Source organism: Mesocricetus auratus, unplaced genomic scaffold (genome assembly GCF_017639785.1).
Source record: "Mesocricetus auratus isolate SY011 unplaced genomic scaffold, BCM_Maur_2.0 Super-Scaffold_100013, whole genome shotgun sequence".
In the NCBI taxonomy this organism is placed as follows: Eukaryota; Metazoa; Chordata; class Mammalia; order Rodentia; family Cricetidae; genus Mesocricetus; species Mesocricetus auratus.
The window spans coordinates 78136803-78164039 of record NW_024429196.1 but is presented as its reverse complement, the minus strand read 5'-3'; the positions used below and the strand labels follow the sequence as shown (position 1 = coordinate 78164039).

General features: G+C 43.8%; 1 protein-coding gene across 5 annotated transcripts in view; it reads left to right on the top strand.

Annotated features, from left to right (window-relative positions):
• The window catches only part of Gkap1 (G kinase anchoring protein 1), a 35008-nt gene that overhangs the window by 2138 nt on the left and 5633 nt on the right, over positions 1 to 27237 (top strand). For 4 of the 5 annotated variants that reach the window (XM_040756085.1, XM_040756083.1, XM_040756084.1 and 1 more), the window contains exons 2-8: positions 5004 to 5258; positions 5673 to 5816; positions 8102 to 8179; positions 11752 to 11875; positions 16702 to 16724; positions 24140 to 24292; positions 27077 to 27178. In XM_040756085.1, coding sequence (XP_040612019.1) covers positions 5043 to 5258; positions 5673 to 5816; positions 8102 to 8179; positions 11752 to 11875; positions 16702 to 16724; positions 24140 to 24292; positions 27077 to 27178 — 840 coding nt within the window. In that variant the 5' untranslated portion in view covers positions 5004 to 5042. The remainder of the gene's footprint in view (positions 1 to 5003; positions 5259 to 5672; positions 5817 to 8101; positions 8180 to 11751; positions 11876 to 16701; positions 16725 to 24139; positions 24293 to 27076; positions 27179 to 27237) is intronic. The other variant, XM_005078403.4, reaches the window with a different exon arrangement.

Below are 27237 nucleotides of genomic sequence, written 5' to 3'. Positions count from 1 at the left end.
AACTTGGCCCTTGGTGCCTGTGACTCTTACATTTTAAGAAGTCAAAGATGATAGGTAAACAGAGTTCATTTCATGCTCATTTGTCATTTGGGGGAGGGGATGCTTGTCATCAAACCCAGGACCTTTCATAGTCTAATCCAACCGTTTGTTGTTTTTGATCCATTAGATTTCAGCAGGGCCTCTAGCTGCATGTGGTGGTGTGCGCCTGCATTCCTAGGACTCGGGAGGCTGGGACGGGAGGATTGAGAGTTCGGTCCCAGCCTAGGCTACACAGTGAGACCCTGTCTCAAAGCATACAGCCGCCCTCGCTGAAGGCATTTACATTGCGAATTATTTTTGGACCAGGCTAACTGGCTGATAGCATTAATAGACGGTAACGCAACTACTGGTCATTTTCACGAGGGATAAAAATGATGGTTCCTGAGTGGGAATTATGTAATTGAGTTCCCCTGGACGAGTTCTTTCCTGACTCCAGTGAGGTCATCCATGATGGCTGTGGCCCTTCCCAGACAGACACCAAGAAGACAGAACGCATGTCAGTCTTGCCGGTTGCAGCTTAGATTATCCCAAACCCGCACCTTTTAAAAATCAGCATTTGACACAAAGCCAAAAACCTCCTACCAAAAAAAAAAAAAAAGATTCCTGGGAAACCAGTTGGGGATAGTTGGTTGTGACGGCGCCTCTACTGCACACTTTTGGCCTGACGGTTGTTCCGGTGCGTGCACTTGCACCCTCCCCTTCCCAGTTCAGCACGCATTTCAGTGCACACCTGGGTGCAGCATTTGGTACCTGGAAAATGTAATTAGGCCCAGCCAGTACGCTTGATGTCATTATCGCTTCTTTTTGCTGAGCTGATTTCCTGCTGTGTAGCCCCAGGCTAGCCTTGAACATAGCACCTTCCTGCCTTATCCCTTCTAGTGCTGAGACTGCAGATATGCACATTACAACTGACAAATTTATCTGTGTGTGTGTCTGTGTGCGCCTGTGTGTGCGCCTGTGTGTGTGTGTGAGAGAGAGAGAGAGAGAGAGAGAGAGAGAGAGAGAGAGAGAGAGAGAGAGCGCTGTGGGAGCCTGGGGTGTGTGTGTGTGTGTGTGTGTGTGTGTGTGTGAGCTGTGGGAACCTGGGATGTGTCTGTGTGTGGGAGCTGTGGGAGCCTGGGGTGTGTGTGTGTGTGTGTGTGTGTGTGTGTGTGTGAGCTGTGGGAGCCTGGGGTGTGTGGGGGGGGAGCTGTGGGAGCCTGGGATGTGTGTGTGGGAGCTGCTGGGGTAGAGGACATGCCACTGTTGATATTGAGTACAGTCAGTCACAGAACACACCTACCATCCCAGTGCCTGGAGGCCAACCTGAGCCAGAGTAACCTCTCAGCTTGCCTGGGTTAGTTACCTAGAGAATCCTGGTTTTCAAAAAGAACAAGGACCACATAAACTTAGCTTGGGAAGACTAAATAGAACATTTTTTGTCTTGAATATATTTACTATATTAAATATTTAGCATATTTAAAGTAATTTATTATTGCTCAGGTGACTGCCACTGTCCTTTTTTGCACCCTGAACCTTGAGTAAACAAGGAGTCGCCGTTACTCATGAGCTTTTCTCTCTTCGTACCCTACCCTCTTAAAATGACTTTAACATGAGAGCTGTTGCTGTGGTATAGCCGCCTTAGTCACAGTGCTTTGTCTGTTGGCAGTTACTGCTGGCTTTCCTTAGTAGAAAAGTTTATTTTAATGTTCCTTTGTGCTTTGCCTTTCGTTATTGTCCCTTGTTCAGGAAATACCTCTGTTCGTCCAGTTGTAAAGGCCTAGTCCCACTGGGCAGTGGTGGCGCACGTCTTTAATCCCAGCACTCGGGAGGCAGAGGCAGGTGGATCTCTGAGTTTGAGGTCAGCCTGGTCTACAAAATGAGTTCTAGGACATCCAGGGCTACATGGTGAAATCCTGTTTCAGAAAAAAAAAAAAAAAGACGGTGCAGCTGTAGCTGCTGGTCTTAGGCAGACCTGTGCTCATGGACGGCACACTCGCTAGCTCACTCCACAGGTCTTGATGGAGCTTTGCTGAGTACCCAATTCCCACTTAATACCTAACACCTGTTTTCCTTCACTTCAAAGGTTAAAGCCTTAGTTTCTACATAGGGCAAATGTTGGTTTGAATTTCAGAACATATTTTGCAGTGGAATTGTCATGTGTAGTCACATTTTAGTTGTCCCAGATCTTAACTCCTCTTCAAGGGGTGTTTCAGAATAGATATTTATGAGCATTAACTCTTACAAGACACTGCAGCTAAGCATACAGTAAGTGCTGACGTTCAAGTGCTGTCCACAGTGCGCACATGCTGACCTACTCAGACTGCACAGCAACACCATGAATCGGTGCTGCTCTCCCCTCTTCACAGAGGAGGACGATAGCGGTTGCCTTGGGTGCACACTGAGGAACACATTGGGTTTGACTCAGCTCCCTGGCCTCCAGGCTGAGCTCTTGGCTTAGTACCCTCTGCTATCTGACATCGGTGTTTCTAACACAAAGGAAAAAGACATCTTACTATCCAAACTGGCAAGAGATACATATAGAGCTAATACAAGAATATATTCACATTTTTTAAAGAATGTTATCAGGAGAAATAGAACAATAAGTTACTAGGACAGGCACTAAATGCTAAATGTGTATAAATTCAGTTATTCAAATTTAATCAGAGTTTCTAACATCAAGTGTTTCAAACTGATAACAAAGCTCTGGTTGACAGAGTATGTTTGTATTGTCTAAGCATGACCTTGTAGGTAGGTTTCTGTGCTATTAAAAGGGCATGGTAATAGCAAAGGAGGGAAAATGTCAGTGTAGATGTGCAACACGGATAATAAAAACCCAGAGACAGATATTGGAGTTCAAGCTGAAAATGAGAAAAGCAAAGCAGCCAGACCGCTAGCTCTTACCTCTACCTCAGACCGAAACGGGTGATCCTGTCTCCACGAATCCTCAGAGTGCAGTGCAGACTGCCCTGCTCTCCAGCAAGTCTGTAACCCTGAGTTCCGGTCTGGAAAGCAAATCTCACATGAGACCCTTTGCTTCTTCCTTTAATACCTCCCTGGTGCTGCTGGGATTAAAGGCCTGTGATCCCAAGTGCTGAGATCTCCTTTGTGTGAGCTGCTCCTCGTTTTAGACTGAGTCACTGTAGCCCTGGGGCCTTGAACTCACAGAGACCTCTATCTCCTGAGCCCTGGGATTAAAGGTGTGACGGCCACTGCCTGGTCTCTATGACTTGTGGCTAGCTTTGCATTCTGAACCCTCAGGCAAGCTTTATAGAACCATAAACAGCGTAGCACCACGTAGAGGTTAGCCCATTTCTTAGAGTCTGCTCACAGACAATGGGGCTTGCACCCTGAGCCGCTCCTCCCTGTGCTGTGTGCTCTGTTCCTTGGGCACCTGCAGCATCAACTCTAGTAGCCCCAAGGCTCAGGGCCTGCCGTGATCCCAGCTGCCAGATCAGGTGCCTGTCCAAGGTGACAGACAGGACAGCATGTGTAGGAGCAACCACCAACCACCCAACACCGAGCGGACGAGGCTCGGTGTCTGAAGGTGACCGCCCCAGAGGTGGTTACTTCCCTGGGGCTTTCTGGGTCTCTCAGAGATCTGAAAGAAACTTTATCGGAAGATAAACTGGAAACTGCTTTATGCCACAGAAAGAAAATTCTCTGAGCCTTGGAGAAATGTTTTAGAATAAACATTTGTAAACACTTAACTCATAGAACAATCCAAGCACAAAATTTGTGGGTTTACTATCAGTTCTAGAATGGAAAGGCAATGCCTTTAAAACATGTCACCATGAGGCTAGGTTATATTGCAGTAACAGTCAGAAAATCCCAAGAGCTTAAAGCAGCACAACTGTCTGGTTCACACCACATGCCTCATGCAGGTTACTAAAGGGTTAACTCACTGTGGCTTCAGATTCTGGAAATCTGGCTAAAAGAGCCAGCACCATCCCAGTGTGGCATATGCTTTGGGGAATTTAGAAGAAGGGAGAGAACACGGAGTCGCTTAAAGCTGGTATTGCAGCCCTTGCAGAGGACCCAGAATTGGTGTTCACCCCACACTGGGGGGCTCACAACATCTGCACAGCACTTCTTGGGGGTGCAGTGACCTTTTCTGGCCTCTGCAGGCTCGGCTCCTGCATGCATTGAGCAGACAAGTCACTTACTCTTAGCATTTTGGCCAATTATTAACTGTACTCCATTCTAAACAAAAGATTCCCTCACCAAGGCTAAGAGCAGCACTGATCAAGGTGGTCTGGCATGCCTTTTCAGCAAAACAACCGTAGTAAGTACCCCCTAGGGCCTATGATCTTATCAGCCATAGTCTTTGACCAAAGGTGACAGACAGTACTAGGCATGGATTCTGTGTTTGAGGGAATGTAGGCTCTTTATTTTTTAATTAGTTGTCAGGCCTCGGTCTTTATAATCAAATTTGCACATTTTGAATATAAGAATGTTCTTTTCTATTGTTTTGTTCTCTTGGAAGTCTGGGATAAATGTGACTGCCATACAGTTCTCTGTATAATGGAATGTTCTGTTCCTCCCCTTCCACGGCAGCCTACCGTGTTTTAGGGATTTCCTGTGAGTGAATGTGTGTGCATGCCACAGAGGGCTTTCCCATGAGTGTGTGTGTGTGTGTGTGTGTGCACCACAGAGGGCTTTCCCATGAGTGTGTGTGTGTGTGCACACCACAGAGGGCTTTCCCATGAGTGTGTGTGCATGCACACCACAGAAGCATTTACAGAGAAGCAAAGTCAAGGATGTTAAAATCAGATGTGGGAATGAGCATCGTGTGCGATTGTTACCTGTGAGATAAATAAAACCCACATCTTCTTAACTTTATGTTGTTTACTTAAGCTAAAAGTATGTTAATGCCAATGAAATGCGGGTACAAATACAAATACTGCCAAATCTGATGTCGGGAGAAATGTATTCTGTATTCTCTTCAGTGTCTTGTGCTCTGCCTCCTCTCCTCCCTGCCACAGGAGTGCTGCTGACAGAGCGATTAGAAAGCAGTCTGAGCCATGGCTTCAGCAGTCCTCAGCTCTGTTCTCACTACTGCCTCTCGGTTTGCCCTGTTACAAGTCGACAGCGGCAGTGGTTCTGATTCTGAGCCCGGAAAAGGCAAAGGTCGGAATAATGGGAAGTCTCAGACTTTGGGAAACAAATCAACTACAAATGAGAAAAAGAGAGAGAAAAGAAGGAAAAAGAAGGAGCAGCAACAGAGCGAGGCAAACGAGGTAGCTATTGGAGCCCTGGTCTCCCGGGACTGAGCCATGGTGGGAGCCCGGTCTCTGGAGCAGAGCTGCCTGGAGAACACGCCCCCCTGACCCACATGTGGGGAACACTTACCCGGGGCAGCTTGTGTGTTAAAACAGACAAGCCTCCAAAGGGGGCAGCCCGTGCCTGGAGCCCCAGCTTTTCAGGAGCCTGAGCTGACGGGGTTGCTTGAGCCAGCCTAGAAAGCACAGTGAGCCTTTGTAAAACGAACAAATTAATAAGTTTATAAGTACAGATAAATAAAACCCAGAAATAACTTTTCTTTAAGTTTTATAAGTTGTTAATACAATGAGTATTTGGATGAGAAATATTTTCAAATTAAAATCATTAGTATTGATGCACTGAATTTAATATATCTTGTGCTTATTTTGTAGCTCAGGAACCTTGCTTTTAAGAAAATTCCCCAGAAGTCCTCCCATACCATTTGCAATGTTCAGCCTGAGCTTTCCTTGCCGACCCCAGCACAGAAGGAGTCACGGGAAGAAAACTGGCAAGAGTGGAGACAGAAAGACGAACAGGTACGTCAGACGTCCTCGCGTTGTCCCTTGCATTTGTGGAGTGTTAGGATGGCAGCACACCTGAGTCCTGTCACCGTTGTCTAAAGAGCAGTTAGTCCTGGACGATTCGTCTGTGCGGCTTTGGTGAGAAGCTGCGGCTGGTGTGTGTTGTGTGTTAGGTTTGTCCATGCAAAGCAGTTGAGTGTTTCTTGTTGTGGGCTCTGGGAATTGGACCCAGGGCCTTGGGCGTACGTGGCATGTGCTCTGCTCTTGAGCTACAACCCTGGCCCTGGTCTTTGTGTTTTCTTGCTTTGTTTTGTTTTTTATTCTTCTACTGTTTACAAATGAAGAGAGTGTGCAGAGGGAAATATAATTACCTTATTTCAAATTTTGGAGGGCTGTCTTTGCTTCTTACCATGCTTCAGGCCAGTTGCCTACACCATGAGAAAGTCAGGCAGATTTCAGGGAGAGCTGTGGTCTTGTTTTCTTTGTTCTTCACTTTTAAGTTTCATTTCTATGCCAAGACCAATCTGGTCTATGTAGTGAGTTCTGGAACAGCTAAGCTATACATAGTGTAGTCGGGCTTACAAAAACTGTCATGGAGGCTTATTATTAATAGCGAACGCTTGGCTTTAGCTTAGGCTAGCCTCGTGAGTTCTTATAACTAAAACTGACCCATTCTGTGTAAGGGCCACGTGCTAACAGTTGCGACACTGGAGCGTGCTAAGTGAACCCCTGTCTAGCCATCGGCATGCGGCCACGTGGCTGCGGCTTTTCCCTCTCCTCCTGCTTGTCTTCCTCCCTCTGCAGCTGCCTGGGGCCTCACCTTCCTTCTGTGAGCCAGTCACAGAGGCACATCTGCACACAGGGTAAAGGAATATTCTACAACACAGTGAGACCATCCCAAAAAACAAAACATAACAAATGCTGGTTTCGTCCATTTTGTTGTTGTTGCTCTGATATCAGAATGCCCTAACACCTAAGTCCTGTAACTTAATGTGGAAAGTCACAGTATCTTGCAAGACTTAAAGCTTCCTAACCTGTTCTTGCTGTCTGGGTCATTGGGATATCAGACCAAATATATGACATATTAGAAATAACCACAAATTTTCTTCCATAGTTAAATGTTAAAAATAGGGTTTTAATAGCAGATTGACCAGCTTTGTTCAGAGTAAATTAAGATTTGTTACTTTTTTGTTAAGATCATCATATTTTTAATTTATGAACAGTTTGTACTCAGCTTAGATGTAGATATTGATTTATACTTTCTTTTTATGTGGCTAACATACATAAATTCTAGTTTTACTTTATTATATTTTTCACTATATAATGATTTAGGGGTTTTTTTATGTTTATGGGAGTTAAACCTGCATGTATATATGTGTACCACATGTGTACCTCCTGTCTGCAGAAGTCAGAAGAGGGGGTGAATCCCCTGGAACTGGAGTTGTAGATGATTGGGAGCAGCCATGTGTGATGCTGCAACGATAAACGGCACACTTACTGAAAGTAAAGTATTTATTGTAGAAATTACTCACAAGAGACAAACAAGTAACCCAGATGAGCTGAGTAGTTTTCCGCAGCCGAACTGGAAGCCAGAAAGCCGGAAAAAGAGAGCTAGACTTCCGCTGTTCAGTCTTTTATTCCTTCCTCCGTAATGCCCCTAGCCATGCCCAAAAGTGGGCCTGGCTAGTGATGTAGTTCACCACCTACGTCTACATATTTTTAAACATTAAGCAACATAGTTTATTGAAGAGTGATTAAAACCTGAAAGCTTAGGTCATAGGAAAGATGGAAACTAAGTAGTTCTGGAACACTCAGAGGCCAGAGCTAGCAGACCCCAAGCTGCAGAGTGATATCAGGGGTTAACCCTTTCTTGAGATTTCTGAAGGCAAGGCCTGGAAGAGCAGAAAACACCTGGCTCACTCCCCTGCCTGTGTCACTGTGGTTCAGCTCGGGTGTTAGCGGGCACTGCGTTAGAATGGTGGGGTGCTCAGGTGTCCTGCTGAATCAAAGGATGTTGGAATAAGTGAGGGGTTTAGGAGAGAAGAAATAGAAGATGTCTGTAGCATATGTAGACACAGATATGAACTCAAATTAGCAATGAAAGAGGAAACAGAAATTTCATAGATAGGAGTTACACTTTTATACAATACAGGGTCCTAGGATAGCATGGTTAAATAAGTTTGGAGAAGTGATAACTTTTCATTTAAAGTACATTGCTTTTCTTTTCTTGTATGTAGTATCATATATCATGGTTATTTTGAGCATGAGATGTAAAACTATTTATTCTGATACTTTTTTAGCTGACATCTGAAATGTTTGAAGCTGATCTTGAGAAGGCGTTGTTGCTGAGTAAATTAGAATATGAAGAGCACAAACAGGTACTTAGATGTTTATCAGTGTAAACATTTACAGCTCTTAAGTGACCAAAGCTCAGGTCAGTCCTTCCTGGACTTTATAAAATTTCTCCTTTAGGTCTGGGATGTAACTTGGTGTTAGGCGCTGGATTCATTCCCTAGAACTACAAAAAAATAAAGTTTGCCTTAAAAACTCATGAAAGGATTCCCTCCTCAGATCCTGAGGGACAGAAAAAGTGGGTCACACTTTGTCTGATGACGTGGAATGTCCAGTTTCTCCAGCCAAGATGAAGCAAACAAATGAAATGAATGCCAGATGATTTGTTTTCATTTTAAATGAACATGGAGTATAGGCCCATTTAGGGAACTCTGAGGGATGCTCAGTGGACATGATTAGGACACAGGAGACCCTGGTCCAGCCCTTAGTACTGCTCCCTCCTCAGAAGCAGATGTAACAGTTAAGGAAACAGAGTGCAGGGCACAGGAGTCCCCTGAAAGGCTTCCCCGTGAGCACTGGCCGTTGTGCAGCTCTGATTAGAGGAGAGTAAGGGGAAAGTAATGCTGGGTTCCGGTTCCCTGATTGTGAGATTTGACTTATGTAACGTAACTGGTAACATTTTTTAGGGCTCTGTTTTTCACTAGTTCTTTCACCTTATAACTAACTTAATGGTTGATCAAAAATGCCCCCTCTCGTGATTAGTCATGTTTGCAGTGTCACAGTCTGCTGGCGCCTCTGTCCCAGGAGAAAGGAGACAGGAATTAAAACCCACAGCAGACGGTTTCTCTGAAAGAAAAAAAAAGCCAGTCAGGTGTCTGTGTACCCAGTGTGCTCTCTTTTCCGTGCCCTTATTCCTTGTGTGCTAAATAATTGAAACAGTCATGACCAAAGTCAGGTCTGCAGCAACGCTCAGAGTTCAGGAGCACCGCTGCTCTTGCAGAGGATGCGCACTGTTCAGTTCCCAGCGCCCACAGGGTGGGCCGCTCACCTGCTGCTCCAGGCCCAGGGATCTGACACCCTCCCGGGTCTCTGGAGGCACTGCATACACAGAACGGGTAGACTTGCACTTGTAGCCAAGATACCCATACACATAAAAACAACCATTTTAGGAGAAAAATAAAAGAATGATTGTAACCCGAATGGTTAGGTGTTCACTTAGATAAAAATGAAGCTAGTATTAAAGTGATTGCAGCACACTTCACTGTGACTGAACCATTTAAATGGACTTGGAGGTTATATTTGGCAAGGTCCTCCTTTATTTCTGAATTATGCATAAGATTTTATTGTTGTTCTGAAGCTAAAATGATTAGCGGTTCAGGAGTGGAACAAATGGTGTGGATGAAATGTCATGATCCGAGCCAGTTTTCTTGCTAAATTCACAGGCACAGCACCCAACAAATGTATTGAATTTATCAGATAATAATGGCTCTAAGAAAATGGAAGTGTTACTTTTGTATGTAAAGGCAGTTTTATATAATTGTGTTAGTGTGTTTATAGAGTTTACAAGTCAATATTTCAATCAAATAACCGTAATTGTTTGTGTGTGTGTGTGTGTGTGTGTGTATGTGTATATATATATACACACAAATGCAAGCACATGTATGTATGATGTGTATGTTGGTGCCCATACACAAGTATGTGGGGAGGCCAGAAATCAGTTTTGGGTGTCTCCTTCAGTCTCTCTCCATTTTATTTTGAGACACGGTCTCTACTAAAGCTAGAGCTCACAGGCTCAACTAGATTGGTGGCCCGCAAGCCCCAGGGCTGTTCCCCTACCCCCACCGGGATCACAGGAACTCACTGCAGTACCGCTTCACTACAGTACCCTTGTTCTTATTTTACGTGAGGCTAGGGGTTGAGTGCCAGTCTTCATGCTTGCCCAGCAAACACCGACTGGTCCATGCCTGTCTCCTCATGACTATCCTCACCTGTGAATTTGTATAACAAATAACGAAAGTTTGGGCCATTCGTTGGCTCCCATCTATAATCCCAGCGCTGATGAAACAAAGCCAGGAGGATGTCACAGCATCAGGCCAGTTGGGGCTGTGTCCACATGGACTGCATAGTGTGTCCTAATCCAGATTGGGCCACGGAATGAACTCACATCTCAAACAGAGAAAGAGAAGAGAAAATGAGGGATGCTGTTTTTGTCCTCTTCCATTACGCACTCACCAGGTGCTTATTCCATAGGCGAGCGCACTGCCTAGCACGGGAAGGTGGTCTCAGCCCTTGAGCTTAGTGCAAGAGACAGGCAAATAAATGATCAGCCCGTTAGCTCTGAGAGTCAAGCATTGGCAGCCTCTCAGTGCCTCTCAGAGGGTTTCTTAGTCTTCCTGGATGTGCAGTGTTCACAGAGCAGACTGGAGAGACGTAGGTGCACTCAGGGAAGATGTGGTAATGTGTGAGGGAACTGCTGGGTATGAGGCTGCGAGTGAGTGACCAGGACAGCTTCAATGCGGATAGGTAGAAAAGGCTTCCAAACACACGTGGGCTTGCCTTCCAAAATACTGCTGTTTCTTTTTGATTTCAGGGTTTTATTTTAGAAATTTGTGCCATAGTATGATAGAAGGTGAAATTAGAGACTCACTGTCCAAGCAAAAGAAGAGAAAGAAAATGACAAAATATACAAAGGGCAAAGAGATCCTTAGGAGATAAAACTCAGCAAGACTTGAATGACCTATTTGCTTATAAGATGTGACTTATGACTGATAGCTGCGCAGAGGGTGGCATAACCAAGCACGTAGTAGAGGATCAAGTGGGAAGCCAGGGTCGCTGGTTGAAGGATAAGCACAGAGTGGCAGAGGGTGTTGAGCACTGCACCGATGTTTGCACATAGAAAAATCATTAGTGAAAAAGTGGAAACTTGAATAATGAAGAGCGTGTAAGAATAGGTTAAGAATGGGTGTACTGGATAACAGCTATGTTCTTACTAGGAGGATTGGGAAAAGAAAGCAGCAATGGAGACTTGAGTCATTACAAATGTATGGAGAAAACCTTTTTTAAAAATGTGTGGAGTTAGGGGCTGGCTCAGTGGTTAAGAGCACTGGCTGCTGTTCCAGAGGACCAGTGTTCCATTCCTGGCACCCACATGGCAGCTCACAGTGCCTGTAACCCAGCTCCCAGGGATCCAGTGCCCCCTTCTGACCTCCTTGGGCACCAGACATAGGTTTAGGCAAATACCCATACATGTAAAATAAAAATATTTTTAAAAAACAAGAGTTGGCTAAAAAGTATTGTCTTTTAGATTTGGTCATTAGAATAAAACTGATCTTGATGTTAGTATCAGAACAACAGATTCCCCAGTTCAGGGAGTGAGACTAGAAACTGTAGATTATTCTCTTAAATTTAGCCTTGAAGAAAAGAATGAGAAGTTGTCAGTGGGGGAGGTTTATGAATCAGTCTCTGTTTTTACTTTTATGTTTTCAGTTGAGAAGATACACAATAACTAAATAGGAATTTTTCATACAATTTGGCTGGCCTAAGTTTTCAGTTTTTTATTTGCTTTTAATCTTTAAAAGTAAAACATTAAGAAACATATTAAGGAGTTGATGTTATGCTTTATAAACCAAACTTAATTACTGTTGGTAATTCTTTTTAGGATTATGAAAATGCTGAAAATGCTTCAACTCAGTCAAAAGTTATAAATAAAAAAGATAAAAGAAAGAACCAGCAGGGAAAAGACAAACCTCTCACAGTGTCCCTAAAAGATTTTCAGTGTGAAGGTAAAGTATGTACAATGCCTACTACACCAGAGCTGTGCTAACATGTTGTTTTGTCTCTTCTTAGATGTGGACTCTTCTGCCCAGGATGACTTCATACTCACTGTGTAGCCGAGGGTCCTCCTGCTTTTGCCTCAAGACCACAAGCACAGGAGTTAGCACGTCTAGTTTATGTGGTGCTGGGGGTCAGACTGGAAGCTTGCGAAAGCTGCCCCAGGATCTATCAACTGAGCTTTGTTTTGTTCACCATGTAGGGTATGAAAACAGTATAAGCCTTTGTTAGTTCACTTTGTACTGCTGTCAGGTAGTTTCCAGCCATCGGAAGTACACTGGCTCACGGTTCTGGAGGTGAGGAAGTTGAGTGTCGAGGTGTCAGAATCTGGCAGTGCCTGCTGCTTACATGATAAAAGACAGAAGGGACAGAAAGAAAGTGACCTCCTCAGGAGCTGACGACAAGTGTTGGTTCAGTCAGGAGAGTGCACCGGCAACAGACCAGAAAGATGGCTGCCTTCCAGCCTAGCTTGCTGAGCCAGTGAGTTCGTTGGGTTTTCTTACAGAAGCATGGGTGAGAGGTCACCTATAGGAGCACAGGTGACTCTTTGATAGCTCATAAACACTGCACCCTGAATATCACTATCTCACCTGCAGGCAACTCTGTCTAAACCGCTTCTGTTGCTCATGTCACCTCAGGGACAGGCCTTGTGGGGCTTCCAGAGCCATAGGAGTCTCCCTCTTCCCTCTAGGGAATTGTTTCATCTTCAAGTCCTTTATCTCTTTGTTTGGATTTTCTTTAGTGGTTGCTTTTTTTTAAAGAGGGGTTCTGAGGTATTTTTGGCAATTCAGGAACCTGGTCATCCTTGTTCTCTGGTACCAAGAAACTGTGGTGGTGTCCAAGAGGATCTTCTGTTGTGGCTTTTGAGAGTCTTTGTTGTGTTTGTGCAACTGTTGTGTGTGTCCTCAGGTTTTAGTCCTGTGCTCCACATTGCTTAACATTTGCTTTCTGTGAGTCTCCTTTGGGTTGTGATGGGGAGACGAGCTCCTCACAAGGTGAGTGGTGCAGCTCTCCTGGCTGTCTCCCTTGTGCTGCCTCTGCATTCCAGTCCCTTACGTAGTCCCTGCTCTTGGTCAGACCGCCTGCCCTCAGGGCGCTATCATGGAGAAGGGAATTGTGCACTGTGGCTGTTTCCCAGTTTCAGATGCCTGTGTCCATTGTAGCACATGCTTGAGGTCTGCTGTGGTGTCCTTTCTTCCTTGGCATTGAGTTTTGCTCCTGTGAGCTCTGGCCGTGCACACCCTCACTCTGAGGCTCACTGTCCCAGGTGCCGTCATGGTGCTTCCCTCACAGAGGCCACGCCACGTGGCGTGTGCTGCTGGCTGTGATTGGCTGTCCCATTTCTGTTTCTGGGGCTCTTTCATTTCTCTCTTGACACTCTGTATTGTAACCATTCTGCACCCAAACTCCTGGTCTCCAGACACTCACCACCATCTTTCCAGATTTTAGGTGAAAGTTTCTTGGAACACAAAGTACAATGTGTTCCCAGAGCTTGAATTGATCGTGGTGGGTTGTTAGATTGTTTCTCAAGCAGGGCAGAAGCTAAAATCAAAGTCCCATTGCTTAATAATTTCCCAGTGCTAGTTACATTTCAACATGAAATTTACAGTAGCAAAAATTTAAAGCAGAAATCTGTTTGGAAATAACTATTTGAGGGCTTAAAAATAAACAAGTCAGTAAGACTCTATAAAACTTAGTGAAAATTAACCTTTTTATACTTCTGAATTTGTCCCTTTTCTAAAAACTGAAAGTAAAATTTGACATTGTTATTCTTTGAGGAATTAAGTGCGGTATTTCTAACTGTGGTGGTGCGAGTCTGTAACCCAGATCATGGGAGGCTGAGGTAGGAAGATGGTGAGCTCCACACCTTCTTTCAAGTAAAACAAATGAAAATGAATTGCCATAGTACCTGGTTGAGTTTATAGTAGCCTTTTGGTTTTAGCAATTATTGGTCACCTCTTCAAGTTATATTTTAGAAAATGAAAATATAAATTTTAGAGTGAGATAGTATTGTAGTCACTGTCAAATAGCAAAGATCATACTGGCCTCGAAGATGAAACATCTCAAAGCTGTTTATTATATGGGAACGAATATACAGTACAGCAGCTACTATCCACGTGTGGTGATGAATACCCTACAAATATAAATTCTTAGTAGTGTGAGGTACATACCAAGTGCCCAGTAGCTACACGTGACTAGTGTCTTTTGTATTATCCTGTCTATTGGAACTCACTTTCACTACAGGAATTTTATTAACCAGTGCCTGCCTGCACTCATTAGAATCATAGCTGTTTGTGCACTGGCCTTAATGTTAGACTTTGAGCATTGTTCTGTGAGGATAATGCTGCCATAGCAATAATCTCAAAGTAAATATGAAAAATCTAAATATAGTTTTGAGAAAGTAACTTTTCTATGAAGCTAAGAGTAAACTTGGAGGGGTTTTGCTTTCGTTTGAGGATGAAGAAAGTTCTCTCTGGGGCTGGAGAGATGGCTCAGAAGTGGATGCTTGCTCCTCTTAGGGAACAGCTGAGCTGCAGCCCCAGCTCCCAACTACTCCATCTCCAGTGCCAGGTCTGACTCCCTCTAGTGGTCTTTGCCGGCACCTACACGCACGCACGCATACTAAAAAGGAAGGCTTCCTGGTTTAGGGATGAACCATGCACATTACAGTAAAATATCCAAGTTTACCAAAAAGAACTTAATTTTTTGTTTGTTTATCCAGACAGGGTTTCTCTGTGTAGCCTTGGAACCTGACCTGGCACTCACTCTATAGACCAGGCTGGCCCTGAACTCACGGAGATCCTCTGCCTCAGCTTCCTGGTTGCTGGGATTAAAGGCGTGCACCACCACTGCCTGGCTCAAGAAGAATTTTGTACATAATAAATTTTGGGTCTGTGGGGATGGCTCAGCAGTTAAGTAGCACCCACAGCTGTCTGTCACTACAGTTCAGGGAACTCCGATGCCCTCTTTTGACCTCACTGAGCACCACTCAGACATGGTGCACAGACATACATACGGGCAAAACACCCACCCATGCACATGCAATAAGATAGTAATTTTTAACTTTGTAAATTTAAGATATATGTAATAAATATCTTTATTTTCATTGTAAGAATGCTTTTTTCCTGGATGTATATCTGTTCACCACATGTGTGCTGGTCCCTGTGGAGGTCAGAGAAGGGCATCAGACCCCTGGAACAGACATTACAGGCAGCTATGAGCTATCGTGTGAGTGCTGGGAATCTAACCCAGGTCCTCTGTAAGAGTAACCAGTGCTCTTAATGGGCCATTGCTCCAGCCCAGATTTAAAAAGAAAGAAAAGAAACTGTATGAAAATAGAAGCAGAAGCATACTAGTAGGGGCTGGGGAAGCGGTCACCCGGTAGTAGACTCATCTACCATGCAGGAACCCTGAACTTGATTCCCGGCCCCACACACTGAGCTCTGCAGGACAGGCCTGTAGTTCTAGCATTGAAAAGATGGAGGTAGGAAGGTAAAAAGTTGAGTTTCATCCTCAATGGCATAATGATTTGGAAGTCAGCCCAGGATGCAGGAGACAGAATACATGTCCTTCCGTGTGCTTACTGTCTCAGGATGTAAGCACACTTATTAACTGCTCTGAGAGTGTGGCGAAGGTAAGCCGTGTACTTTGTGATGGTCACAGGTGTGGTCTTTCCTTGAATTATGGCATCGTGCTACTAAGTAGAACAGACCAGAAGAATGGTCATTTGGTAGTTTGATGTTAATTAATGGCTTTGATATTGACCATGTCTTATACTTGTTCTGATGAACAAATGACATAGAAAATGATGCCAACTTTCAAATTGCTTATTATGAGAAAGTTAATGTGGGGTGATGGTGGCGCACGCCTTTAGTCGCAGCACTCGGGAGGCAGAGGCAGGCGGATCTCTGAGTTCAGGGCCAGCCTGGTCTACAGAGTGAGTTCCAGGACAACCTCCAAAGCCACAGAAACCCTGTCTATAAAAAAAAGAAAAGAAAAGAAAAGAAAAAATTCACTCATGCTCTTTGGAGGGGTAATTGTTTGTATACAGGAGCGGTGTTGAGTAATTAGATGTCCTGATCACCCTGACTTAGATGCAAGTACTTGCCATGCCGATCACCCCTGAATTCCAGTATTTAGTCTGCTTGCACTTTAGATTCAACTGTTCCCTCCTTTGTCCTGCTCTCAGTCACTCCAGACTAGAAGGGTCACGTGGGAGTTTCTTGTCCACGGTTTGTTTTATCTATAATCTGTTATTGTTCCATTGTTGAATTCTATAAATACACATCTATAAATATATATACATATATATGCTAAGGATTGTATTACAGTACAATTAAATCACTATGTGTATCTTAAAAATAATATAGCCAGTAGCTTTTAAGGACATAAATTGCTATCATAGTTTTTATTGTATTTGACAAAGGCAGTAATCAGAACAATATAATCCTCTGTGATTTGATTTTGGACATAGATATATCTCCTCAAATTTCTGTCCCCTGGAAATAAATGAAGCCAGGTAACTGAGTCATATATAAAACTCACATGTTTAAAACTTAATAACATCCCTCGGTGTGGTGGCATCTGCTGGACAAACTACCCTGTCTGGCTGGATCTTAACATCCTAAGCCCGAAAGTAAATCAGGCGTGAATCTTAGAAAATTATGTTTGTAACTCTTGACAATTTTAACATTCTTTCAGATAATTCTTTTTTTACATGTTAAATATTTCTACTTGTTAATTCTTTCCAGTAAAGCTTTTCTTTTTTCATTTACAGATCATACTAGTAAAAAGACAGAGGTAAGTTTTACTGTGATTGTCCTACAGTCTAGAAAACACTGAAGAATAGTACTATAATGATTAGCAGTAAGTCTTTTTCTAGAGACACAGCACTCAAAGGTTTGTTTGGACTAAACTCATTATGTTTCTGATATTATAAGGATTTAAATACAGTAGAATAAAAGTGACTATTTGCATAAACTACAGTTTCATTTGGCATTACTAAACTAATTTGTGTCTTATAAGCTTAAAATTCAAAGACATGATTTAGTCTCCAAATCTGTATTTTAATTTTTGTATCATTATTTTTCAAGAAAGGGTTTCTCTGTGTATCTCTGACTATTCTGGAACTCACTCTGTAGACCAGACTGGCCTCAAATTCAGAGATCCACCTACCTCTGTGTCCCAGGTGCTGGGATTAAAGGTAGTGCGATACCACTGCCTGGTGCTAATTTTTGTATTTATAATGTGTTCATTGGTTTGTGTTGGGGAAGGCATGTGTGTGGGGGTGGGTGTTTACAAGTGTGTGTGCATAGGTATTTGTGTGTGTTCATGCATGTGTGAGCATGGTTGTGTGTGCACAGGTGCTTGTTCATGTGTGATCATGTATGTGTGTGCACAGTTTCATGTGGGGGACAGGAAACAAGTGCAGATGTTGTTCCTTAGGTGCTGTCCACCCTTGTGGACCCATGTGGTAGAGGAGAACTCACCCTTACTATTTTTGGTTTTTCTTCTGACCTCTGCATGGTTCACATGCCACCCTACTTGTGGTACACAGAAAAAAAATAATCTTTAAAAATGTTTATCCTTCTAGATGTGATGACACATATTTATAAATCTCACACTTAGGAGGCAGACACAGGAGATTTTGGTTCAGGGCAAGACCCTGTGACTAAAAGTCAAAACAACAGAAAAATCCGGGGGGGGGGTGGGCAACCAAAAAGGCTGGCACATGAAGGTGCTTGCTGCCAAGCCTGACAGCCTGAATCGGAGCCTTGCTGCCAAGTGGTAAGGGAAGAACCGTCTAGGGTGATCTGTGGTAGCTCATTGCAGGAACACTATTTGGTGGCTTCTTGGAGTACGTTACAAACACTTGACTAGTCGGGCGTGGGGTTGGCAAGTAGAGATGGATCATTGTGAAGACTGTATTGTAGTGCATTAAGAGATGTTTCAATTATAAAGCTGGACACTAAGAGATTACATGGAACCCTTAGAAATGAGGAAATGATAGGCTGGAGAATGCTCAGTGGTGGAGTGTTGTGGTTCAGTCATGGGGCCTAAGTTCATATGTCATGATGGTGCTTACCCTGTGACCCCAGCTCTGAGAGGGGTAGGAACAGGAGAGTCTGAGCGTGCTGGCCACGTTACAGCCTGGCAGAGGTGGTGCAAGCTCCAGGTCAGAGAAAGCCTGCCTTGAGGATAGGATAGGAGGGTGTGACAAAAGGGGGATGCTTGAGATCTAGTCCTGGCCGCTGCACAAGTGTGCTGCAGTACTCACACAGACACAGGTACACACGCGTACTCAAATACATACAGTACTCACACAGACACAGGTACACACGCGTACTCAAATACATACAGTACTCACACAGACACAGATACACACGCGTACTCAAATACATACAGTACTCACACAGACACAGATACACACAAGATAATATTTCAGGTCATCACAGATCCACCTATTCTAGAGAAACTCACATGTGTGACCACCTGGGTACCATTTACATAAATGTTGGTATTTTCGTGTACAATGACCAGGCTTACTCTTTATCTTACCCTCAAAAAGACTAGAATAAACCTAGTTGTCTGTCTTTGGTAGAATCCTTATTTTAGGGTAATCACACAGAGCTTTATGGAGTAATAATACAGCGTAAGGATAAGAAAACTGAGTGTGCTCAAGACAGTGTTTGTCCTTAGTGTGAGTCGGCCTTAAGAGGGCATAGGTGCTGCACGGGGCTTAGGCTCACAAGTGCCCCGAAACCCTGTCAACAGGAACCCTTTGAGCAGCCGCAGACGGTGCTGACAGTAGAGCATTTGCCCACTGTAAACAAGGCCCTGTGTTGACTCCCAGCAAATCTGGCAGGTGGGTGTTTTGTCCAACAACTCACCTGTCTCTCCAACAAGGATGTGTGAAGAGAAAGTGGGCTGTGGAAAGAGTGTGTTCTAGATTAGAAGAGACTTGAGAGATCACCAGCTGCAATGTGCAGGCCTTATTCAGATCATGCATGGTGTCCCTATTGCAAAATACCTAAGCCAGGTGAGGCAAACAGAATGAAGTTGTGTTGTTTAATGCTGTTTGCTTAATAACACGATGGAGGTGATAAACACTGAAGTCGGAGTCATCGTTACTTTGTGGAGGCAGGAAGCTGAGTGTGGGAGATTACAAAGAGTGCAGGCACAGGTAGGTCATGCTGTAGTTTTCAAGAGAAACAAGGTCACAGGTGGCTTTTTTACAAGCAGTTTTCTGACTGGTAATGTGACTCGTGGGAAAGCACTTGCTACCAAGACTGATGATCCTAGTGCAATCCCTGGGACCCACGAGGCAGAAGAGCACTAACTCTCACAGAAAAGAAGTTCTGGGCCTTCTGCCCCTGCCCCCTCAGGAAACAGAGCACAATTTCAAATGGCAGCTTCATTGAGTTACACACTTTGTATCCCATTTACCATTGCATGTGTATAAGTGTGAAAACAGAAGGACAGATAATCAAACCCGGGCTCAGATACAAAGACACCACTGAGCTAAACTCCCAGTCCCTTTTGTAGTTTATGACCATAATCACAGTCTAGACTTAGAATTGCCCATTAATCCCCCAGAGTTCCTTTGTACTCCCCTATTGAGTTCCTGGCAATGACTATTTTGTTTCTGTTTTCTACAGATTTGTATTTTCTGGTAACCTATGAACAGACTTTGTGCAATCTTTTATGATTGGCCTTTTCACTTGGCATGGTGCTTTTAGGTTGATTATGTTGTAGCATGTATCAGTAGAGCATTCAGCTAAACATAGTTGCACACTGTAACCCAGTACTGCTGAGACAAGGCCATCCTGGGCTACAGAGTGAGACCCTGTCTCAAACAAGCAAGTAATAGTTCATTCAGCTTTATTGCTGAACACTGGAAATATTTTATATTCAGTTATAATCTATTGATAATATTTATGCAGTTCTGTATTTTTAACTTCTGTCTGGGGCTGAGATGGCTAGGTTGTATAGTGTATTTTTTCTTTTTTTTGCAGATGTAGGGATTGAAATTTTTTGCCTCTTTGTAATGTTCTGGGGATTGAGCCCAGGGCCTTGAGCAGCTAAGCAAGCATTTTACTAAGTTTATGTTTGAAGGCCTTTAATTTTTCAAACACCATCTTACTACGTTATTTAGGCTGGCTTTGAATTCTGTATTCCAGGCAAGCCTTGATCTACTGCTCCCCCTGCTTTAGCGGCACCAGGAGACCTGGTTGAAACTGTTGAACTGTTAGGAGCCTGTCAGGTTGTTTAAAGAGTGGATGTGCCATTTACTAATCCCACCAGTGATGTATGAAAGGTTCTAGTTTGACACGTCCTTGCCAGCACCCAATGCTGTCTCTAGTGGGAATGTAGTGTAGCTTATTGAATTTCAGTTTTATTTTCATGATGACTAATGAATATATTTTCTTGTGTTTATCAAAATTCTGTGATCACCCTTGAACAGTCTTCCCAACTCTTGCCAGTTCTAAGTGTGCTTCATGGGTATGTCGTTCAGAGTACTGGGGGGCTAAACTTGTTTTGGGGGAGAGACTCGACACTGGTAACAGGAGCAGAAATCAGAAGCTGGTCGGCATGGTGTGCATGCCCTTGATCTCAGCACAGAGGTGTGGGTCTCTGGGAACCCAAGGGCTGCCAGAGCTGCAGAGTGGACAGTGAGATCTGTCTCAAAACTCAGTCAGCAGGGCCACTGGCTGCTGGGAGTCCAGAAGCTGGTCAGTTGTCGTCAGCCTGCTGTTCCTTCCATGGAAGCTCAGCACTGTCTCGTGCTTTAAATGGGACTTTACCAGAAGACAATGGGAAGGTCTCAGGAAGCAACACTTGGAATAATGTTGGCGGTGGCTGCCAGGCACCCCAAGGCTTTACTGCTCTGTCAGCCTCTCCTGGTGTCTAGTTCTCTGCAGGACATGAAGTTCCCCACAGCTGGTTAACGCTCTAGTTTGTATCAATGTACAAGTAAATCTTCATTCAGACATTTCACTTTCTTAAGTGTTATGGAGGTAGAGCAGTGAGCAGCCATTTTACTGTGTATCACTGTTTACAAATACAGTTGAACTTGATCAAACTCAGTACTGTAACCTAAGGGTGGGGGTGGAGGGGAGACCTGTGGGGAAAGGAGGAAAATTTCCTTCAGTCTCTGTGCTTAATAACAAGAGGGAAAAAATTATATTTCTAATAGAGAATTATAAAACCTCTAAGTAATTCGATAGTCGGTGCTAATATCACATCTCTCTAGTATAGTGTCTTTATTTGTATGCACAGTTGATGGGAGATGTTATTCTGAATACGTTTCTCTTATTGGCTGATGACTAAAACACTGATTGGCCAGGCAGGAAGACAGGCGGGGCTAGGAGATGAAAATTCTGGGAGGTATAGGCAGGAAGGAGTCGTCATGCGAGCCAGGGACAAGAGGACCTGAGTAAGGCGTTCTCCAGTAAGGTAAGACCATGCAGAAATACATAGATTAGTAGGTATGTGTAGGGAGAGACCTAGGCACCTGTGCTGCTGACCACACCTGTCTTGGGCATGGCTACAGGTGAGTACAGGTGTGTGGAATAAAGGGGCCTGGAGAGATGGCTCAGTAGGAGCACTGCTTGCTCTTCCAAAAGTCCTGAGTTCAGTTCCCAGCAACCACATGGTGGCTGACAACCATTATAATGAAATCAAGATAGGCGTGGTCAGTGGCAGGCGCCTAGGCCTCTCCCTACAGGTATGGATTAGTAATTAAGACAGAGCTAGCCAATAAGAAGCCCAAGCCACCGGCTGACAGTTTCATAATTTATATAGCATCTGTGTGTCCATCTGGGACTGATGTGGCTGTGGGACCAGGCTGGTGGGAAAGAGTGCTCATAACACACATTTTATGTCAAAATTAATTTTGGGGGTGGGATTTGAGACAGGGTTTCTCCAGCCTTGAACTCAGAGATGCACCTGCCCCTGCCTCCCGAGTGCTGGGATTAAAGGTGTACACCACCACTGCCTATTGTCAAAATGACTTAAATGTAATGTGAAACAGTGCAGATACAAAGCTATAGTAATCAAGTCAAGTTTATACTGAGAATTGAGTCTTGGGAGTGAACATAGAGGTTGGTGGAATTAAGAGTATGGAAATAAACCCTGGTATTTGTATTTGCTTGACTTTTTGCATATGAGTGCCAAGATAATTCAGTGTGGACAAATAGTCTTCTCCCTGAATAATTGCTAGGCACCTCTGAGCAGAGGGATACATTTGGATGCCTTGTGCACCACACAGAAACTAACTCAAAGTGGATCACAGACCGTGTGTGTGAACGCTGGAACAGCAGGAGTGTGTGCACCTGCGTCCCAGCTACCTGAAGGCTGGGAGGTTGCTTGGACAGAGAGTTGGAAACGGCAGGCTGGAGTTGCAGCTCCTGTGGTCAACGGCCCACTGCTGACATCAGCAAGGCCATGGCCCAGCACCACAGTTGAAAGGTCTGTTAAATGTTAGCGCTGGAACCCAGAAACTCTCAGAAGGAAACAGGAAGTAAAGCAGTGAAGTGCTCACCTCTAATGTGATCCTGAACTCAATCCCTAGTTAAAAAAAGCAACTAAAACTTATGTGTTACGTAGAGGACATGAAAAACTTGCTAAGGCAATCCTTAGAATGAGAGAAAATATTTGCAAATATTATTTGATGAGAGATGTCTATGTAAATAAAAAACATGAGCTTTTGTGTGTGTACATGTCTGTATTAGTGCATGGGGGGCAGAAGCCAGTGTCCAGTGTCTTCCTCAGTGGCTCTTCACCTTATTACCATATTGAGGGGGTGTCAGACCATCTCATTCACAGACTTGAGAATGGGAGGGGACGGAAGAGATTCACAAAGTCACATGTCCTCAGCAGGACAGATCTTTCTGATTACAGGCATTTGTCACCATGCTCAGCTTTTTAGAATACATAGATTATTTTCTTTTGGATCTGTATTTATTGTAGATATATATGTCTGGGGGACATGTCTAAGGAACAGGTATGGCACATGCTTGTAGAGGCCAGGAGATGGTGTCTGATCCCCCGGAGCTGGAGTTATAGGCTGTTTTTTTGTTTTTTGTGTTTTGTTTTTTGTTTTTTTTTTTTTTTTTTTTTTTTTTTTTTTGGTTTGGTTTGGTTTTACGAGACAGGGTTTCTCTGTATTTTTTTGGAGGCTATCGGTCCAGCCTGGCCTCGAACTCACAGGGATCCGCCTGCCTCTGCCTCCCGAGTGCTGGGATTAAAGGCGTGCGCCACCACCGCCCGGCGAGTTATAGGCTGTTATGAGTAACCTAAAGCGGGTTCTGGGAACTGAACTCAAATCTGCAGCATCAGTAGACACTCTTAACCGTGGAGCCAAAGCTCTAGCCAGGAGACAGAGATCCTTATAGCTGGAAAGTGAGCAGGCAAGTAACTCAGTTAAAAATGAGCAAGGGCTCTAAGTTAACATTTCTCAAAAAGGATCATAAGGTTTCCAGTAAGCACATGATGTTCATCTACCAGTGACAAGAGAAACAATGTAAAATGGGGTATTACTTGGTAATAAAAATAAAGCAATAATCCCTGTCGTCACATAGAAGAATCTTATATTGATGGATCAGAGTGTGAGACAGAAAACACAGTTATTCTGTTTATATGAAACGTCAGAATGGATAAGTTCACAGGAACAGAAAATGGGTGTCGCCTAGGGTGGAGAAGAGCGTCAGGGACCGCGGCGGCTGATGAGCGGCAGAATGAGGAGAGCGTGACGCTGTCTGTGATGACGGTTGGACAGCTCTTGGGTACATTAAACCTGGGACCTTCACATGCTAACGGGTGAACTGTGTAGTGTGTGCATAATAAAAATGTAAAAGGCAAACAGTGCCCGGTCATGATGTTACAGAGCCCTAGTTTCAGCACGCACGAAGCTGAGGCAGGAGGGTCACAAGTTCCAAACCAGTCTGGGCTCTGTAGTGAGACTCTGCCTCTGAAAATGCCAATTATATGGCACTCCTAAATATGGAGGGGTAAGAAAAAAGACCCTGCAAGTGTGTGTCTCCTGCTCTCCTTAAAGACAGAGTAGAGGGTGGGCCGTCTCTTAGCACTCCTTCCCTTTCGGTGTCCGTCAGTGACTCGCGGGATTGTGTGTGTGTGTGTGTGTGTGTGTGTGTGTGTGTGTGTGTGTGTGTGTGTGTGTGTGTGTGATAGTAAGTCATGGTTTGTTTTGACAGGAATCGAATTCTTCTCAGACTTTATCACATGATGGGGGATTCTTCAATAGACTGGAAGATGATGTTCACAAGATTCTTATTAGAGAAAAAAGAAGAGACCAACTTACAGAATATAATGGAACAGATCATTGTCCTGCTCCCGAGCACAACCAGGCACGTAACATAAAATTCCCCAAAAATCACAGTGAAGTTTCCTTTTTCTTTTTAGAGGAATGTAAATGGCAGGCTTCAACTCTGATTGTATACAGTGACATTATCTTAGTCACCATTCTGCAAAGAGTATGTATGTGCAGTTGATTTTCTAGAGACTGGAGTTTGTGCTACACTGCATGGGTATTGAAGGACTGGTGTTTTGCAGAGGCTGGCCCTTGTCTCTCAGGCCCTGCACTTTTGGTCGTGTTAGCATGTACCATAACGAGGTGGTGAGTGGCATTAGTGCTACGTGAGGGGTTAGCATGTACCATAACTAGGTGGTGAGCGGCATTAGTGCTACGTGAGGGGTTAGCATGTACCATAACTAGGTGGTGAACGGCATTAGTGCTACGTGAGGGGTTAGCATGTACCATAACTAGGTGGTGAGCGGCATTAGTGCTACGTAAACCTGAATGGCAGTAGATGTAATGGAAAAAGAACAGATGCTGAAATCAAACAGTGTGACAATGTTAGTGTTAGTGTTGCAGCTCATCCGCTCTACTGCACTGGAACATAATTGTTTCCTTTCTTATATGATTATTAATACTTAGAAATTACAATTTAAAATACTTAACAGTATATTTACACAATATATATTTAATAATTGTTTTATATAGAGTTGTGAGTACAAAAATAGGCTCATTAGTTTAATAAAGAATGGACATTATGGTGGATTTCTAGAGAGAAATTAAAATTTGAGTTGGAAGATAACAGGAGAGAGGTATCTGAACATACAGATGATGATGAAGAAACTAGAATTCTTCACTCAAAATATGGACAGAGTGAAATAGAAACCAGCATAACTAAAAGAGAGTGTTGTATAAGTTTAATGAGTTAGATTGGAAAGGATTGTGGGATATTCAAAGACTAATTTGTAATTTAGTCAATAGACAGGAAAGAAATTTTTGAGCAAAATAAACTCTTATTTAGTAATAATTTTATTGCAGAGCCTGAAAAAATTGTAGGAACACGAAGAGTGTGCATGGGGCTGGATAACAATTACAAGGAGACAGGATAGTGTAGCATACTAGGCAGAATGAAGACTGGTGTAGCCGTTTGAAGAACAGTGTGTCACTATCCTAACCCTGAAGCTAGCTGATGGGCATGACGTATGCTATAGTAATTCTTTTCCATGTTTTTCCAGACAGGGTTTCTCTGTGCAACAGCTCTCCCTGTTCTGGAACACTCTGGTGACCTGCCTGCCTCTGCCTCTGCCTCTGCCTCTGCCTCTGCCTCTGCCTCTGCCTCTGCCTCTGCCTCCTAAGCACTGGGATTAAATGCATGTACCACCATGCCTGGCTGCTGTAATAATAATTCTACACATGATTTTATGTGTAAAAGTCAGTGTATAGTAGCAAAGTAAGTCAAAATGAATGAATTGTACCTATAAATAACAATACGGGGTATAGTGAATTTAAAAAATATGCCATGTACTGAGAAAAGTCATTAAGTAATAGTTCAGTGAGATTACTATGTATATTAAAAATAAGCCAGGTATGTCTCAGGTCTGTAACCCTAGTGTGTGGGAGGCTGAGATGTTTCGTCTGACCTCAGCGTGTTCCCGTATGCATAGGCATGTGTGAACACACGCAATAAGTAACACCATCAGATTCACAGACAAGATGATAGACTTGACAGTGCCTCTGCGAAAGCCAGGAAGCTTTTAAGAAAAGCAGAGTAAGGAGAAATAGATTCTGTTCCAGAGGGGGCAGGGAGAGAGAGGAACAGCTTTGGAAACCCACAAAAGAGAGAAAAGGAGACTAGAAAGCACTGGAACACAGACAGGCAGCACAGGGGGCCAGGACAGCGTCCCACTTAGCCCTGTCAGGGAGGAGAGAAGCCACTCCCAGAGGCAACTTATTTTGCTTTGGTAAGTGTACCAGGATCAAGCCTGGGCAAGAAAAGGATCCCATCCCCCTACCCAAGATGGGAAGATACTGAAACCACCGGGTGGGAAAGTCACAGCACATGAGACCCTTCCACAGAGAGCACCAAGCCTGACACCTAAACAGATGTTTTCAGAAAGTGAGGACTGACTGACCTTTATCCTGCTTGGATGTAACTCATGGGCTCAAGCAATTCTCTGGCGTTAGCCTGCTGGGCACGAGAACCGCAGCATGTCACCATAATCAGCTTGAAGTCTTTTTGTACCGTCTCCCTCATAACATTGCACAGCAGTTTACCCCCCAGCTTAAACCTTGGCTCCTCTGTCGTGTGCACGCTATGTGAAATCCCCATGTGGTGCTGGACAAGTTTGACACGTACAAAAACGTTCTAGTCCCCTTTCCCTGCACTTAGAAACTACTCATTGAGCAGCTGTGCGCACCACTTTTTGGAAAATATAACCAGTTTACATTCATCAAAATGGATGGCCACACCTTTAATCCCAGTGCTCGGGAGACAGAGACAGGAGTCTCTTGAATTCAAGGTCAGCATGGTCTACAAATGAGTTCCAGGACAGCCAGGGCTGTGTAGAGGCCCTGTCAGGGAACCTCTGCATGTGTTTACTCGAGGATAGAATTACGTTTTTGGATATTGTTCTAGAGTATTCTTATAGCTTATCTTAAAAATCTTACTTGCTATCACTATATATAACTAGGATCATGTAATCCAACGAAGGTAGAAATACAGTAATTCAAAATTGTTGAAGAAATAAAGTCTACTTTTCTCTTGCTCTTTTCACAAGATTTGTGAACAATGACAGGTGGAACGGTCTTGGTCAAAAGCAGTGTTTTTCTTTTTTAGGAAGTGGGTCTGAAAGACGGGAGAATTGAGAGGCTGAAGCTCGAACTCGAAAGGAAAGACGCTGAAATTCAGAAGCTCAAAGCTGTGATCACCCAGTGGGAGGTGTGTGTCTACTCACTTCTACAGAAGACTTACCTTTTCTGGTTTTATATATGTTTACT